The following is a 16,164-nucleotide window of genomic DNA, read 5'->3' on the forward strand; positions in this document are numbered from 1 at the left end:
TTTAGATCAGCTGGAAGGCAGTCACAAGCCATAGCTGTCAACTTCCCAGGCCCAAACCCCTGATGTTGGCCCGAACCCACGACTCAGGGGCTCCACTAGGACCTCTCTGGAAGGCCTCTCTGGAAGGACCTCTCTGGCCAGGCTTTGGCCACCGTCCTGGCCCAGAAAGTGAGGGACTCATCTTGTCTGGTCCTTCTCCTCCCACAGGATAATTCCTTGGGTCTGAAGCACGGTCTGCAGACCAGCAGGAATGGCACCACCGGGGCTCCTGCTGGACATGCAGACTCCCAGGCCCCACCGTAGACCTACTAAATCAGAGTCTGCATTTAGTAAGACCCCCTAGGGGATTCATGTACACAATAAAATTTGAGAAATGCTGGCCTAGAGAATATAGTCAGTTTCCTCTCCAGATAAAGCTGTGAAAAAGGGCAGCAGCACAGAAGAATAGAAAGCAAGCCAGTCCACATTCAAGCTCTTCTAGAACCTTCTGGAAAACAATATGAAAACCTAACTGTTCTCTAGGTTTTTTTTTTTTTTTAGGAAGCCTCTTGAAATCACTGTTTTCCTGGCATCAACATGATCTGTAAGTGAACTGATCTGAGCGAGCAGAACAGGTCCCTGAGGTGACCGGTAGCCTGAGTTCCCCTACATCTACCCCGGCTACGAACCACCACTCACAACATGCACCACACAGCTCTCTCATCTGGCCTCTGCTTTGCCTTCTCACCTGCAGACACAATGGCCAACTCTGCTGAACACCCTTCTAAATTGACAGTCCCTGGTCCCCGGACATTTCCATACTAACCTACGCTTTTTTTTTTTTTTTTTTTTGAGACAGAGTCTCACTCTGTTGCCCTGGCTAGAGTGAGTGCCATGGCATCAGCCTAGCTCACAGCAACCTCAATGTCCTGGGCTCAAGCGATCCTCCCGCCTCAGCCTCCCAAGTAGCTGGGACTACAGGCAGGCATGCGCCACTATGCCCGGCCAATTTTTTGTATATATATATTTAGTTGGCCAATTAATTTCTTTCTATTTTTGGTAGAGATGGGGTCTTGCTCAGGCTGGTTTCGAACTCCTGACCTTGAGCGATCTGCTCGCCTCAGCCTCCCTGAGTGCTAGGATTACAGGCGTGAGCCACCATGCCCGGCCCTAACCTACGCTTTTAACAACAGGAGAAATAATGTGATTTGGGCGCATCCTGTTCTTAGTGAAGCAGCATTGGCAACTAGGGATCACTAGATTCTTTTCTTTCCCAACCACTATGTTCTCTAAATTCCTCAAGCACATTCCAAATCAGATCACTTCCTTGGGAAGCCCCAGTTGAGATAGGCTTACCTTGGGAACTTCACCATTGTTGCCCGGGGGCAGCCGCAGGATCCAGAAATTTCTGTTTTTCAGCAGGTTCTCCATGTTCTCCAGCCGCCTCTGCAGCAGCCCGTACTCCTGCAGCAGGGTCCCCAGCACGACCCACTTGCTCTCCAGATGGTTTGCAAACTCCACAGCTGTCTTCTCGCAGTCGGCTATCTTCTTTTCATTTGTCCCGGTCCTGCCCTCCAGGGTCAGTAGCCTCATGGCCTGGGCCTCCAGTTTCCTCTCCACCGCTTGGACGGCAGCCCACACGGCCAAGCGGGTGATCTCCGCTGTGGGGAGTGACTGTTCCTTCTGAGCTGCAGAAGAGATCTGGAAGGGGCTGTCCTTTTGGGAAACCGGGCTCTGGAGCAGGGGGTCCATGTCAGTCTCAGGAACTGTGGGGGAAAGGGTCAGGGGGTCTTTCTCAGGAACTTCAGGGGAGTGCAGAGGGGCTTCCTGATGGTGGGTGGGGTGGGAGAGCAGGGAGATTTCTTGTTCGGCAGCAGCTGAGGCTGGATACTGTGTCCCTTCCTGGGAAGCCAGGGGGCCCTGGAGATGAGTCTCTTGCTCAGAAGTGGCAGGATACAGGAGTGAGGGTCCCTTCTGCAGAACATGCGACATCCGGCCAGAAGTCTCTTGCTTGGGAGCAGTAGAAGTTTGGGGCAGGGAGCCTTGTCGGGGAACAGTAGGAGACAAAGAAGGAATTTCTTTGGGGGGAAGAATGCGGGATTGGAATAGAGTTTCTCGGGGGACTCCAGCAGGGGCCTGACGTAAGGTTTCTTCTTGTGGAACATTAGGGAATGACAGAGGTGATGAGCGTTGGTTCTCCATGTCCAACTGCTGGACCTGTGTTTAAGGAAAGAAAGGAAAAGACAGGATTGGAGGTCACAGTGTCCAGCTGGCAACATAAATCCCAAAGTATCCACATTAAAAGGGTTTCAGTTTGGGTAGCAATAAAACATGCTCCTCAGATGTGAATCTTTCCTTGAGACCATAGACCAACTTAGACACCAACTATAAAACTATTACAAATAAAAGGTGGTTACGCCACCTTCTATTTTTTACAAAGCCATATCCTTTTTCACAACATACATTGCTCAGGTATCCTCTTATGAGCTGTAACGTGGGGTAGGGGAAAGGGTACCAGACTCAAACGAGAACAGGTGCTTTCAGCCCTGTCTATACTGACTGCTGCCTGTGTCACCCTGGTCTGGTTATCTGACCTCTCTATTCTCAGTGTTCTTGTCCATAAAATGAGGATAGTAATATCTGACACATATACCACCTGCGTTGTTAGAGCATTGAACGAAAACCAAAACTCTGAGAAATGACAAAGCAGAATTTTGTAAATGCCAGGCACTTACTATCCCACAACTCCCAGCAAAAGCACAGGTGATCGCTAGTGGGGGCTGGCGCTGTTAACTTGAAGGCGGACTTGTCATCCAGCCCCAATGCTTCCTCTAGTGTTATCAGGCCTTCATGATGCCTTGTGTTCCTTCTCTCACTTGGTCCAAGAGTGAAGACACAAAATTATCTTAATTTTCCCAGACTCTTACTCTTTGATAAAAGTTGAATTGTTAACTTATGAATAAACTCTCTCAAAGAGTTCGTATGGTATATTTTTGACTTGGAAACATCTTCTATGTGCCCAGCCCCTACTACAGAGGCCGAACGGGCTTCTGGGCATTCTGGAGTGGCTTTTGTTATGAGATGGGTGAAGGCAGGCAATTCAGCCATCCTCCAGGAGCCAAGGTCTCCTGGGCAGGGTCCACTGCGGTAGGTGTACTCAGGCCGACTGGGTTCCTCCCTGTGGTTCCTGAGGTGGGGAAAGAGGAAAGGAAGGAGGCCTGGAAGGATGGGAAGCAGAGAAGAAGTCAGCCAGTCTTGTGACTTGCATGAGGATTGGTGGAGACCAGACCAAAATAAAGACTCAGATTCCTTTGGGGATTTTAATAATCCACTCTCTCTTCCCCACCTTGTCATACCATGTCAAGAAAATTCTTGAATCACCAGGGAGGTGAAACCATCATCTTCTGCGAGTGACCAGTTCTGTATTTACCGACCCAATCAATATCTTTATTGGAACTGATCAGAATTTTTCCTAAAATAATTTCTGTCCATTTCCTCATAATCTTCCTTCAATCTCAATTACTACACTCTGTATAGAAATGCTCTTTAAAGCAATTAAAATTTCCATTTTCTTCATTTGAAAATTAGCATATCCCTGGTATCTAATCTGACATAGTATGTGCTCAATAAATACCTGCTGAATGAAGAATTAATTGCTGAGTTACAAAAAAAAAATATTTGGATAAATAATGCAGTTCCTTTAATTATATATCAAAGACTTACCGAAACCTAAACCTATTCCTCCATATCTTCTATAGCTTCCTTTCTTTTATTTGCTCATTTATTTACTTATTGGACACTTAACTGAGATAGCATCGTACTTTAAAGCCAAGGACTGAAGATTCAAGATCCTATTTGGCAAACGCTTTTTGAGGTAATATGATCCAATAGCTCTGCCACTACCCTGATGTGATGAACTAATTAGTTGGGGATAGCTAACAATTATTCAGCATTTATTATGTGCCATCAACTGGGTTAAGCATTTTAAAGGATTATCTCATTTAATCCTCACCAAACCAGGTGAAATAGGTACTGCTAGAATTACTGTCCACACTCAGCATGTGAGGACACTGAGGACAGGGGAGGCAGAGCAACTTGCCCCAGGTCACACAGCTGTCTGGCTCCAGAGCCTGCAGGTCACCTCCTGGCCTCAACTGTCAACTGAGGCAACTGGCCATGTAGGTATGTGCTCCGAATCCTTTTTACCTCTGAAATTCAGCAGCCTGGAGATTAAACAAAGATCTGCAGGAGGTTTCATGGGGTTGGGGAGGGTGGGAAGAAGTTCTGTCCTTAAAGACAGGTTGGGTCAGGGACCCCTAATGGAAGTTTCAGCTTCTCTTCCTCAAATAATACAAGGGCACGTACACAAAATGTAGCTAATATTTGCAAGGAGGAGTTCACAGACCCCAAAACCTGGAGGCTCAGCAACCACTAAGGCACTTTCCAATTCTCCACTCAGGCAATGCAGGTCTTGAGGGCCCGGGGAAAGGAGCCTCCTCACAGGGAAAGTGACTAGCATCCTGCAACACAATGGGCACATTATGGCCTTTTCCTCAGACAGGGATTAGAATATTTGCTTACAACTAGTAGGAAGAAGGGGAAAAAAGTCCCTGGGGTCCAAGTTAGTCTCTCTGAGTAATACAGGGGTTTCATAGAAATAATGAGAGGAAAAAAAAACCCTCCACTATAGTAAATAACGCCAGCAGGGCAGAACATCTTTACCAGCTAGTCAAATTGAGCTCAAAGGAAAATACTATTTCTTTGCTCTCTGTTATTAGACTCTTTCTCTCCATTTCTGGACTTGGAGGACTACAGAGGGTCCACAGGAGCACGTCTACTCCCCCCCCCCCCAGATAAAAGCCCCTTGCTATAATTTCATCCGACTCAGTCAACTTTTGGCTTGATCTTACCCTAAGCATAAAGAAATAGCCAAAGAGACTGGGTGCTGTGGTTCTTGCCTATAAAACTAGCACTCTGGGAGGCTAAGGCAGGAGGATTGCTTGAGGCCAGGAGGACACCAGCCTGAGCAAGAGGGAGACTCCATCTCTACAAAAAATAGAAAAATTAGCCAGGTATGGTTGTGGGCGCCTATAGTCCCAGCTGCTTGGGAGGCTAAGACAGGAGGATCACTTGAGCCCAGGGAATTTGAGGTTACTGTGAGCTAGGCTGAGAGCATTGCACTCTAGCCTGGGCAACAAAACAAGACTCTTGTCTTAAAAAAAAAAAAGGCATCTAAAAAGACATCTAATAAGGTCAAATTCTCACACTGCTGGTGAGGGGTGGGGGAGAATTATTCTGAGCCCTGAGCCCTATTTCATAGGATTTGACCGTCCCTCCCATCCCTTTGTGTCAAAAGTGGATTTAGTCTCCAGGATCCATGCCATATGAGCAGAGACATACATAACCATACATATCTGACAGTGAGATAAGTCTTGCCATTTTCTTGAATGACCTAGTGAGGTTCACCCAGCATTTCATACCACTCAAGGGCTTTGGAGCCCTAAGCCCAGAGCTTGTCATGTAAAAAAGTCTTTATTTTGTTTTTCCCAATGGCTTATTTACTTATTATTATTATTTTAAAAATTGGGTGGCTTTTTAGAAAGCGAAATCTGCCGCTCCCCTCCTGTACACTATAGGAAACTGAGGCTCAAAGGCACTGACTCCCATGCAGTAATCCTCTCTAGCACCGCCAGGCCATCTCAAAGGGCAGGTTTGCAGGGAGATCTTAAGACAGATTTTTAAGAATGGCCAACTGAAAAGGAACATCAGCCCCAACCCCTTAGAAGCCCGATCCCCAGACACCATCTGTCAGGACACCTAAAGTTTGGCCGGGGGCCCTCCAGACGCAGAGGCTGGAGGCCAAGGCCAGAGCCCAGAGGGTCGCCTGTTTCCCACCGCGGAGACACTTGGCTGGGCGCCGCCCGGCCTCCCCTCCTCCCCCGACGGGCCGCGTCCGCCGCCGCCAGGCCCCTCACCCAGGGAAGGCCGCCGCCAGGGCCGCCCCGCTCCCCGTCCAGGCCCACAGCAGGCCTTTCTGGGGCCGCGGGCACCGCGCCACAGATGACTAGCTACGTGACCTTGGGGCAGGCAGGGCAGGTCGCCGCCAGGTGTCTGTGCCTCAGTGTCTCTGCTCCGCGAAATGGGAGAGCCGCGTCAGCGCCGCGCCCGGGCCGGGGGAGGCTCGGTGGGGCCGAGCTCTGCGGAAAACGTGCGGGCGGCCACCCCGACGGACGCAGCGCCGATCCGCAGGGAGCGAGCGCGCCGCCGGGCGCCCCACCTCGGGGCCGCGTGTGTGCCGGGCCGGCGTCCGCGCAGCCTCGCACGGACGGCGGCGGATCCTCCGCCCGGCCCTGGCCCGCGCCCCCCCACCCCCGTTCAGGGCGCGCGAGCCCCTCCAGGGCGCCCCCCCTCCGCGCCAACGTCGCAGCGTTTCTGTCCCTTACCGAGATCCCAGGCCGGGCCGCCGAGCCCGGGACACGCAGGCCGTCCCCGGGCCCCCGAGGCCGCGCGTCCGTGCGCGCGCGGGCCGCCCTCACCGGAGCCGGGGCCGCCTCGGCCATGGCCCTGCGCTGTCCGGCCCGGGCCCCGGGAGTCGCCGCCGCCGCCGCCGCGCGCGGCCCCACGCAGGCCCGGACGCCCGGTCTTCTCGGCGGGCGGCGCCGGCCCGGCCCTGCCTCCCCCGCCGGGGCTCGCGCGCGGCCGTCGGGCCCCGGCCTGCTCGGGGCGCGCGGGGCGAGCGGGCGCGGAGCCGCGGAGCCCGGGCGGCGGCGTCGGAGCGGGGCGCGCGGCTGTGCGGGCGACGCGGCCGGCTGCGCCCCGGCCGCGAGCTGGGCCCCGGCCCTCAGCAGCGGCCCCCGGCCCGCGCGCCGCCCCTCTGCGGCCGCGGCTGCGACCCCGGCTCCCGCCCCGGCCCCGGCTGCGAGCTGCGCTGCCGTCCCGGCGCCTCTTCAGCAGGGGAGCTGCACAGCAGCTGCCATGTTGATACAAACTGCATCCTGGGAGGCATGTCCCTCTCAGGCCGTTTAAAGAGAAACACTCCGAGGCTCGTCGGAGGCTGCCGGAACCCAGACAGCTCCATCTACAGCCGGTAGGAGCGAACAGTGTCGAGCGAGCAGCCAGCCAGGCGGCGACGGACACGCCCTGAGCCCGGGCCAGCCCGTCGTGGAGCCCGGGCCGGACCGCCGGGGCCTCCCACCCTTCGGGACCCTCGGGCCTCTCACCTGGGGTCCTCGCCGGCCCGGGCACCCTCGGGCGAGGCCGGGAGGCGGGCGGGCTGAGGCGAAAGCAGCGCGCGTAGCCCAGGCGACGTGCCGGGGTCTGGAGGCGGGTTGATTGGCTCCGACAGCCTTCCTCCCGCCGGATCCTCTGCTCCTCTCAAACCCAGAACCCGAGGTCGTTCCCTTTCAAAACCTGCGCTCACAAAGGGATCTAAGAAGCCCGTCACACCAGAGAAAGCCCCGAGTTCATGTGACCAGCTCAGTGCAGTCCGGGTTCCAGGGAAGCGGGCTGTGGTTCCAAGGGTAGCCAGGGGGTTGGGTGCTTTTGTGAAATGCCCGAGTGTTGTTTTCGACATGAAAGGACGGAATTCCTAGAATCAAAGAGTGCGAGGGCTGGAAGGGGCCAGATGGTTCGTTTAGGAGAAAACTGAGGCCGAGTGGGGAATGACTTGTTTACCCTAAGTTACAGTGTCAACCCTCTTTCTAACCGTGAGATGTCCCAAAAGGAATGGGAGAGCTTAGAGTTGGCGATACCCCTTTCCTGGACAGGTCCACTTAAACACATATTTATTGAATATCTTTGAGGTGGCAAGAACTGGGAACGAAATGAGAAGAGAAAAAGAAGAAAGTATGGGCAGGCATCCTGGTTCCTACTGGAGCTAACTTAAGGGGGTGAGGGGAGCAGGATATATTTGTCCAGCTAATGGAACCCCAGGGGTCTGGAGTGGAGCTGGCCTTGGAAGACAACTAGAGCAGGACTCAATATACTGGCAGCTCAGATCTCTCTTTAAAAATGTAAAGTTATAAACAGAGATAAGGCCAGTGCTATGGCATTCCTGCCCCTCCCTTCCCTGAGGTTAGAGTTCCCAGCCATGCCTTTATGCGTTTCCTACCATGTGTGCGTAGGCAAACAATGCATACTACTGGTTTTGGTATTTTTAAGTTTTATGTGAATGATATTATTCCATCCATTTCCTGTTGCAACTTGCTTTTTTTCATGGGTCATTATGTTTTTGAGATATAGTCATGTTTTAAACACTATATAGTATTTCATTGAATTCATAAACTCTGGTTTACTTTCCATTCCCCTGAGGGGAACAAAAACATACATGTACCATTGTGCCCTGTTGGAGGGTGTCTCTAGGTGAGACACCTAGACATGGAATACTGGGTGACAGAAGCACCTTCATCCTCCCCAGCCTTCCCAGGTAGCTGGCCAAAGAGATGGCGCCCACTTATACTCCCACCAACAACACATGACTACCTGTTTGCCCGTCCTTGCTAACACTTACTGATAATGGACTCAGAATGTTTGCCAACATGATGAGTGTAAAATGGTAGCTCGTTATTTTAATTTTTATATGTATTTCCCTGATTAAGGAAGTTGAGCCTCTTTTCACATTTACTAGACATTTGGTTTCTTCCTCTGTGAATTTCCTCTTCATATCCTTTGCCAATGTTTCTGTTGTGAGGTCTTTTTGTTATTGGTTTGTAGGTGTTTTGTAAAAAATATATTCTGGGTATTAATCCTATCACCTTGCATTTATTATAATTACTGATGTGATTGCATTTAAATCTACCATCTTACTAGTTGTTTTCTATGTGTTCCAGATGTTAATGAGACTTTTTTCTCTCTGTTTTTTACCTACTTTGGGATTGAGTATATTTTAGTAATTCTATTTTTTTAAATAATTTCTATTTTTCTCCATTCTCTTTCTAGTTACACCTCATTTGAAATGGTTGCCCTAAGTTTTACAATATACATCTTTATTTTTTTGAGACAGAGCCTCACTCTGTTGCCTGGACTAGTGTGCTGTGGCGTCAGCCTAGCTCACAGCAACCTTAAACTCCTGGGCTCAAGCAATCCTTCTGCCTCAGCCTCCCAAGTAGCTGGGACTACAGGCATGCGCCACCATGCCCGGCTAATTTTTTCCATATATTTTTAGTTGGCCAATTAATTTCTTTCTATTTTTAGTAGCTCAGGCTGGTTTTGAACTCCTGAGCTCAAAGGATCCACCAGCCTCGGCCTTCCAGAGTGCTAGGATTACAGGTGTGAGCCACTGCGCCCAGCCTACAATATACATCTTTAACAGCCTACTGCACATAGATTATGGCACTTCACATATGTTGCAATAACCTTACAACAGTTCATCCCTACTGTCCTTTGCATACATCTTATGTTATATATGTTATAATCCCCACAATACTCTGTTGGTTGTATACATGGCAAACATTTTCTCCCAGTCTGTCTCTTGTCTTAACATTTTTTATGGTAAGTGTTGCACATTTAAATTTTTTTATTAAAGTATTATTTATATACAGGATAGTGCACCAATTTCAAGTTTACAGTTTGCCTAGTTTTGACAAATGCAAACACTTATGCAATCTGCACACCCCTGTCAAGATATAAAACATTTCGTTGCTGAAGAAAGTTTCCTCATGTTCCTACCCTATATGCGAGTCTGATGAATCCATGAATCTGTGTTCTGACACTGTAGATTATTTTTGCCTTTTTCATATAAATGGAATCATACATATACACTCCTCTGTGTCTAGCTTCATTTGGTCAGCATGCTGTTTTTGAGATTTAGTCATGCTGTTGCATATTTCAGTAGTTCGGTGCTTTCTCTTTCTCAGTAATACATATTTCATTTCATACAATGACATGTCTAATATGAATTTACTTCAAAAATGGTGTGTACTCTTGGTATATTTTCCCCCTCAAGATTACCAACTATAGATTTGTACATTAATACTAACTATTCTATAATCAGCTGAAAATTTGTTATGAACTGATCACAATAGGAATTGTTTCAAAAACAGTATAAAATTTTAAGCAAAATGTTTTGTATTTTCTTCCACAAATGGTTATTCTTTTTTAAAAACCTTTTGTATATTGTTTTATTATTTCTAATTTTACTACATTGTGATTTTAAAGAACAGTCTGAATAAAATTGGTTATTTGGAATTTGTTGTGATTTGCTTTGCAGCCAGTTTTTGTAAATATTCCATGTATACTTGAAAAGAACCTAAAATCTCTAATTGGATAAAACTGGTTGATTATGCTTTTCAAAATATACCATTACTAATTTTTGTTTGTTTTATCAATTACAGAGAGAGGTATGCAGAAATCTCCCATTATGATTTTTCAATTTTTTCCTTGAAATTCTGTCATTTTTTTTTGCTTTATATATTTTGAGGCTATGTTGTTAGGAACACTGAACCTTTTTTTCTTTCACTTGTGACCCTTTTAATCTTAGTAATGCTTTTTACATTAAAGCCTATTTTGTGCAATAGTATTAATAATGCTCCAGCTTTCTTTTGGTTAGCATTGGCTGGAATGTCTTCCACTCACCCTAATTGTTTTTATGAACTATTTTGTGTCCTTAAGTTTTGGGTATATCTCTTGTTAACAGCATGTCACAGGATGTCAGGCATCATTTTGCCCCTGTCTGGGAATCGAGGCTCAGAGCTGAGGACAAAAGATGTCAGGTCCCCTCAGACAGTCAGGTAGCCATAGCGCTTACCAGGAGGCACGACCTCGACCTCGGGACTGGCAGCCACTGACATGCCTCCCCTCTCCACCCCCACCCCCACATACTGGGCAAAAGAAGACTGCAAAGCGAGGGGTGGGGGGAGTCAGAGAGTGTCCTGGCCATTCCTTCCCTTTCTGCTATGTGAGAAGGGCTTGGTCTTCTTTTGTGGCACCTGGGACTCTGGCTCAGGGTCCTCCTCAGTCTCCCTCTCCATTGGAGGGAGGAAGAAGCCTTTGATGTGTGTCCCCTGAAGGTTGTGGACATATTGGAACACAGAAACAGTTTTTAGTGAAGATTTCTGAAGGACCAGCCCAGCAGGGTAGAGCTTAAAGCATCACAGGGGAAAGGTGGGGTTGCTCCCTCCCACCCGTTTCTGGCTGCTCTCCAGCCCTTTGGGGCAACGAGAGACCAAGGTCCTTGCCTCCTTGCCAAGGAGCACAGTGGCAAGGGAGGAAGGGGCAGGGCCCCTGAGGCTGCCCACGCAGCTGCAGGCCACAGGGTGGGATGCCTACGCCTGACAAAGAGTGAGGAGCAACAATTCCCAGCCTCTCTGGGAGCGAGTCTCAGTGTGGGAGGGGCAGGGTGACTGGGCACTGCCCCGCTCACCTGGACAGCACCGTCCAGCGCGGCTGCAGTCACAGGTGCAACCACGCTGAGGCCAGGAGCTCCGTCGACAGGCATGGGCACATCCTCCCTACCGCCTTTATGCACTCTCAAAGCGAAAGCCAGGCTTGTGAGCGCCTCGGAGAGCCTGAAGAAGGAAGCACGGGAAGACCTGGCCTGAGCTGGAGTCGGGGACATGAGCTCTGGATGGAGTCGCAGGTCAAAGCTCAAATATGGTTCAGACTGAGACTGGAATGAGACTTTCCTGATAATAGAAAGTGATGAATTACAGCACTGGGATTTTGACAAGATGTCATAGGGTATAACAATAGCTGGTTAATAAAGAAAGGCTGATGTAGCACAATCACAGGGTAGTTATTGGAGAAAGCAAAATGATTTTTTTGTCTATTTTCCAATGAATTAATACTCCTAGATTTTTGTTTTATTTTATAATCTGACAATTTGTTTTCAACTAGAGGGTTTATTTCCTTTATAGTGAATATAGATACATTTGGTTTTTCTACCATTTAATTTTGTGATCTTTTGCTTCTTCCCCCCTTTCCCTGCCTTCTATTAGATTAATCAAGTTTTCTTTATTCAACTTTTCTCCCTCTGCTAGAAACCACTGTACTTCTATTCTTTTAATGGTTTTAATGAACATTTTAAACATGTATGTTTGACTCACAAAGTCTAAATGTAATTGATATTTCTGCCCTTCTCTTGAAATCACAAGGACCATGGAATGCTTTCATTTAAATCATACTTTATCCTTTTTACATATTTTTCACTAGTATTTTAGTTCCATTTTGTCTTGTATCTCCCAAATTCATCTTTATTATCATTTTATGAAGTGAGTGCAGGTAAAGATTTACTCATGTTTACTGATTTTTTTTTCTTTCTCATCATTGTTTCTTTTTACATACTTCTCCTACTGGGTTCAAGTTTCTTCTTCCCAGAACATAGTCCTTAGTAGATTTTGTTTTGTTTTGTTTTGTTTTGTTTTGAGACAGGGTCTCACTCTTGTTGCCCTGGCTAGAGTGCCGTGGCGTCAGCCTAGCTCACAGCAACCTCAAACTCCTGGGCTCAAGTGATCCTCCTGCCTCAGCCTCCCGAGTAGCTGGGACTACAGGCATGTGCCACCATGCCCAGCTAATTTTTTCTATATATTTTTAGTTGGCCAATTAATTTCTTTCTATTTGTAGTAGAGATGGGGTCTCGCTCTTGCTCAGGCTGGTCTTGAGCTCCTGAGCTCAAACGATCCACCCGCCTCAGCCTCCCAGAGTACTAGGATTACAGGCGTGAGCCACCATGCCTGGTGTCCTTAGTAGTTTCTTTCAGTGAGGGTGTATAAATGAAATATGTCCATTTTTTTAATTTCAGCATATTATGGGGGTACAAATGTTAAGGTTACATATATTGCCCATGCTTCCCCTCCCCCCTGGAGTCAGAGCTTCAAGCATGACCATCCCCCAGATGATGCACATCTGGAATATCTCCATTTTTATTTTCTGAAAGCAGCTTTGGTTTTGCTCTTATATGATAGTTGATCATGGTATAAAATTTAGGTTGGCAGTTATTTTCCCTAACCACTTTGTAGGTGTTAGTCCACTGTCTTCTGACCTCTGGCTTTATTTATTTATTTATTTAATCATGGAAGAGTCTATTGTCAATCTAATAGCTTTCCTTTGATGCCAATATGTTTTTTCTTCTCTAGTTGGCTTTAGGATTTCCTCTTATTTTTTGAGGCATATAGTTTTATCATAATATTTTTACATGTGGCTTTTCCTTTACTTACCTTACTCAGGACTTATGCCTCTTAAATTTGAGGATTTATGTTTTTCATCAATTCTTTTTTTTTTTTTTTTTTTTTAGTTGCCAAGACAGATGAAACATCAATTCTTAAAAATTGTTAGCCCTTCTTTTAAAAAATATTTTTCTCCTAATTTCCTAATAATATCTTTCTAGATGAGACCATCTGACTGGGTAGATATATAGTTAAGTTTTCCTCATCGATGTTTTAACATGTTTCCATCCAACGTTTTCTCTCTGTCCTTTATTCTGGCTACTTTTAATCTATCTTTGATTTAACTAATTCTTTTAAGCTGTATCTAGTCCTCCTATTTAACCAGTCCATTTTTTAAAACTTTAGTAACCGTATTTTTCATTTCTAGAAATTCTGTTGGTTTCTTTTTCAAATGTTACTTTTTTTCATAGCATATTGATTTTTCTTAGGGTTTGGTGGTTTTTATTTATTATGCTTTTCTTCATGCTGCTTCTTCCATTTTCTACCCTCTATTAGTTTTAGACATTATAAAAATACTCATGTTATAGTCTCTTTTGGATTATCTTTACATAAATTCAAGTTCTTCGACGTTAATCCTTCCGTTTGTGTTCTTACTAACAGTGGATTTTTCCCTGTGGGTTTGGCAATGTGTGATTGTGAGTTTACACTGAGCAGGGCTTGTGGGATGGTTCCTCCTATTTTTGAGTTTGCTTCAGCCAGAAACCTTGAGTGCTGTCACTGGCAGGTCCAATTTTTATGTCAATTTATCAGCCCCGTGGATAATGTAAATCGAATCCCAAACTTTCATGATGTACGACCTGTGGTTTTGAATTCTCAAGGGAGGTATCACCCCCTCCCCAACTGCCATCACCCAGATCCCAGCCCAAGACAGATAAGATTTCTGTTATGTGTGGCAGCCATGGAGCTATGCTGCTCACATCTTCTCATCCAAGAACTTACCATTCAGCTACAAGAAGCACCATGAACTGACAGCTCCACTTGTGAACACCTTCTGGAAATACCTTGGTTTTCATGCTCCTTTGGGGAGCCCCAGCCAAGGACAGTACATGGGGTCCTAGCACCTGGCCATTTCTGCCCAACACAAGACACCTCTAATGGACATTTGTTCTAAGAGCCACTTGTCAGCTTGGCTTGGGACTTTGTCAGACCTGCCTCCTGCTTGGTTTCGGTTCTGCTTCGACATCCTGCTTTCCTGCCTCTTTCCTTTCACAGGTATTGGCCCCACCACGCAGCCTGAGACTTGATGCAAAATCCTGCTTCCTCCCTTTGATTTTCCACTAGCATTATCCCCCAATAACGGACTTCAAACTCTGTTTCAGTGTCTGCTTCCCAGAGGATCCGACGCATGCATCATCTTTTGGTGTTGGGATGCATTTTCTTCTGAACCATGTATTTCCTGAAGATGAGCCCTGCCAGGGGCTCCATGTGGCCGTGTCAGTTTTCACCTTGATGGGCCCAGTGCCTACATGTCCTTCTCCTCACCCCACTGTGGGGGGGCACAGCAGGGATTCACATGTTTACAATTTGAGTGTACAGTTTTGCCCTCATTTTGGGCACATTAGGGTTTCCTTTCATTTCATTCTATCTTAGCTCTATATTTAAAACTATGTTTATTAGATCCTATCTGGAATTTACAGACATTTACAACCATAGTGTGTTCAGATCATACACTCTGTAATTTTTTTTTTTTTTTTTGAGACAGTCTCGCTTTGTTGCCCAGGCTAGAGTGAGTGCGGTGGTGTCAGCCTAGCTCACAGCAACCTCAAACTCCTGGGCTCAAGCAATCCTGCTGTCTCAGCCTCCCAAGTAGCTGGGACTACAGGCACGCGCCACCATGCCCGGCTAATTTTTTCTCTATATGTTAGTTGGCCAATTCATTTCTTTCTATTTGTAGTACAGATGGGGTCTCGCTCTTGCTCAGGCTGGTTTCGAACTCCTGACCTCGAGCGATCCGCCTGCCTCAGCCTCCCAGAGTGTTAGGATTGCAGGCGTGAGCCACCGCGCCCAGCCTACACTCTGCAATTTTTGCATTTATTGCTTTCTGATGAAAATTTTTATAAAACAAAAAATATTTAAGTGTATATGTTTCATGTCTAAACTGTGCTTGTAATTATTTTTAAATAATCAGGTATAACTCAGCACTCTGAGTTAAAAGAAACTTGACAAATTACGCCAAAATCAGGAACTTCACTTTCTAGCTGTCAAGAATAAAGACCTCCTTATGATTTCTGAGTCTATTGCCTCTTTTTTCAACAGGCAACTTTTACACACATATGCAAAGTAAAGGAGATGCCTAATATTAATAAGATGACAGAAGGAGTCTGAGCAGGGTTCGTGGGAAAAACAGGAGAGGCATCAGTTCCACCTACAGAGATCAGGGAGGCTGGGTGATGCTTTGAGCCTGGACCTGAGGGGAAGGCAGGGTGTACCAGGTGACCCAGGGGCAAGGGCAGGGAGGACATGGTATGCAGCAGGAACAGCACATGTAAAGACATGCCCACACCCGCTCCTCCCCATGGTGAGTGGCAGCGAAGTCACAGGCCAAGGCATCCTCCATTTAGGGGGCCATGGTCTGGGGTTCTGGCCATGACAGTCAAGATTCCTATGTGCAGACAGTGTGAGTGAGAGGGAGGTGAAGGTGCAAGAGAGCACGGGAAGGGGTGGGGTAAAGAGAGGTGTCCTGAGCTGGCAAACGCCAGAGGCTGCCCTGCTTGGCTTCCCAGCTGGAGACACATCCCCTGGGGAAGGTGGATAAGAAGTGTGGCAGAGGGGTCAGGAGTGTGGTGTCATGCCCCGGAGGGAGGAGATCCCCATTGGCCCTTCTCCACGTCCCACTCCCATGCCCTCCATGGCAAAAATTAAGGTGGATTATACATTTCCATTTTCCTAAAAAGATTACGACCAAAATGAGAAAGACCGAAAACACGAGATAAAATGTTAACATTTTTTAACTCTAGCTGGTGGGAATTTGGGTGTTAGCCTGGCTCAACCACCATCAGACGGACTTTGCTCCGAGACCTGGATC

General features: G+C 47.3%; 1 protein-coding gene across 1 annotated transcript in view; it reads right to left on the reverse strand.

Annotated features, from left to right (window-relative positions):
• Positions 1-6,553, reverse strand: part of ZNF777 (zinc finger protein 777) — a 29,225-nt gene extending 22,672 nt beyond the window's left edge. The window contains exons 1-2 of the mRNA XM_020289676.2: positions 6,423-6,553; positions 1,336-2,196 (exon numbers count right to left, since the gene is read on the reverse strand). Of these exons, the coding sequence (XP_020145265.2) occupies positions 1,336-2,196; positions 6,423-6,539 (978 nt within the window). The 5' untranslated portion in view covers positions 6,540-6,553. The remainder of the gene's footprint in view (positions 1-1,335; positions 2,197-6,422) is intronic.
• Positions 6,554-16,164: the final 9,611 nt, after the last annotated feature.

This window comes from Microcebus murinus, chromosome 9 (assembly GCF_040939455.1).
Source record: "Microcebus murinus isolate Inina chromosome 9, M.murinus_Inina_mat1.0, whole genome shotgun sequence".
Lineage (NCBI taxonomy): Eukaryota > Metazoa > Chordata > Mammalia > Primates > Cheirogaleidae > Microcebus > Microcebus murinus.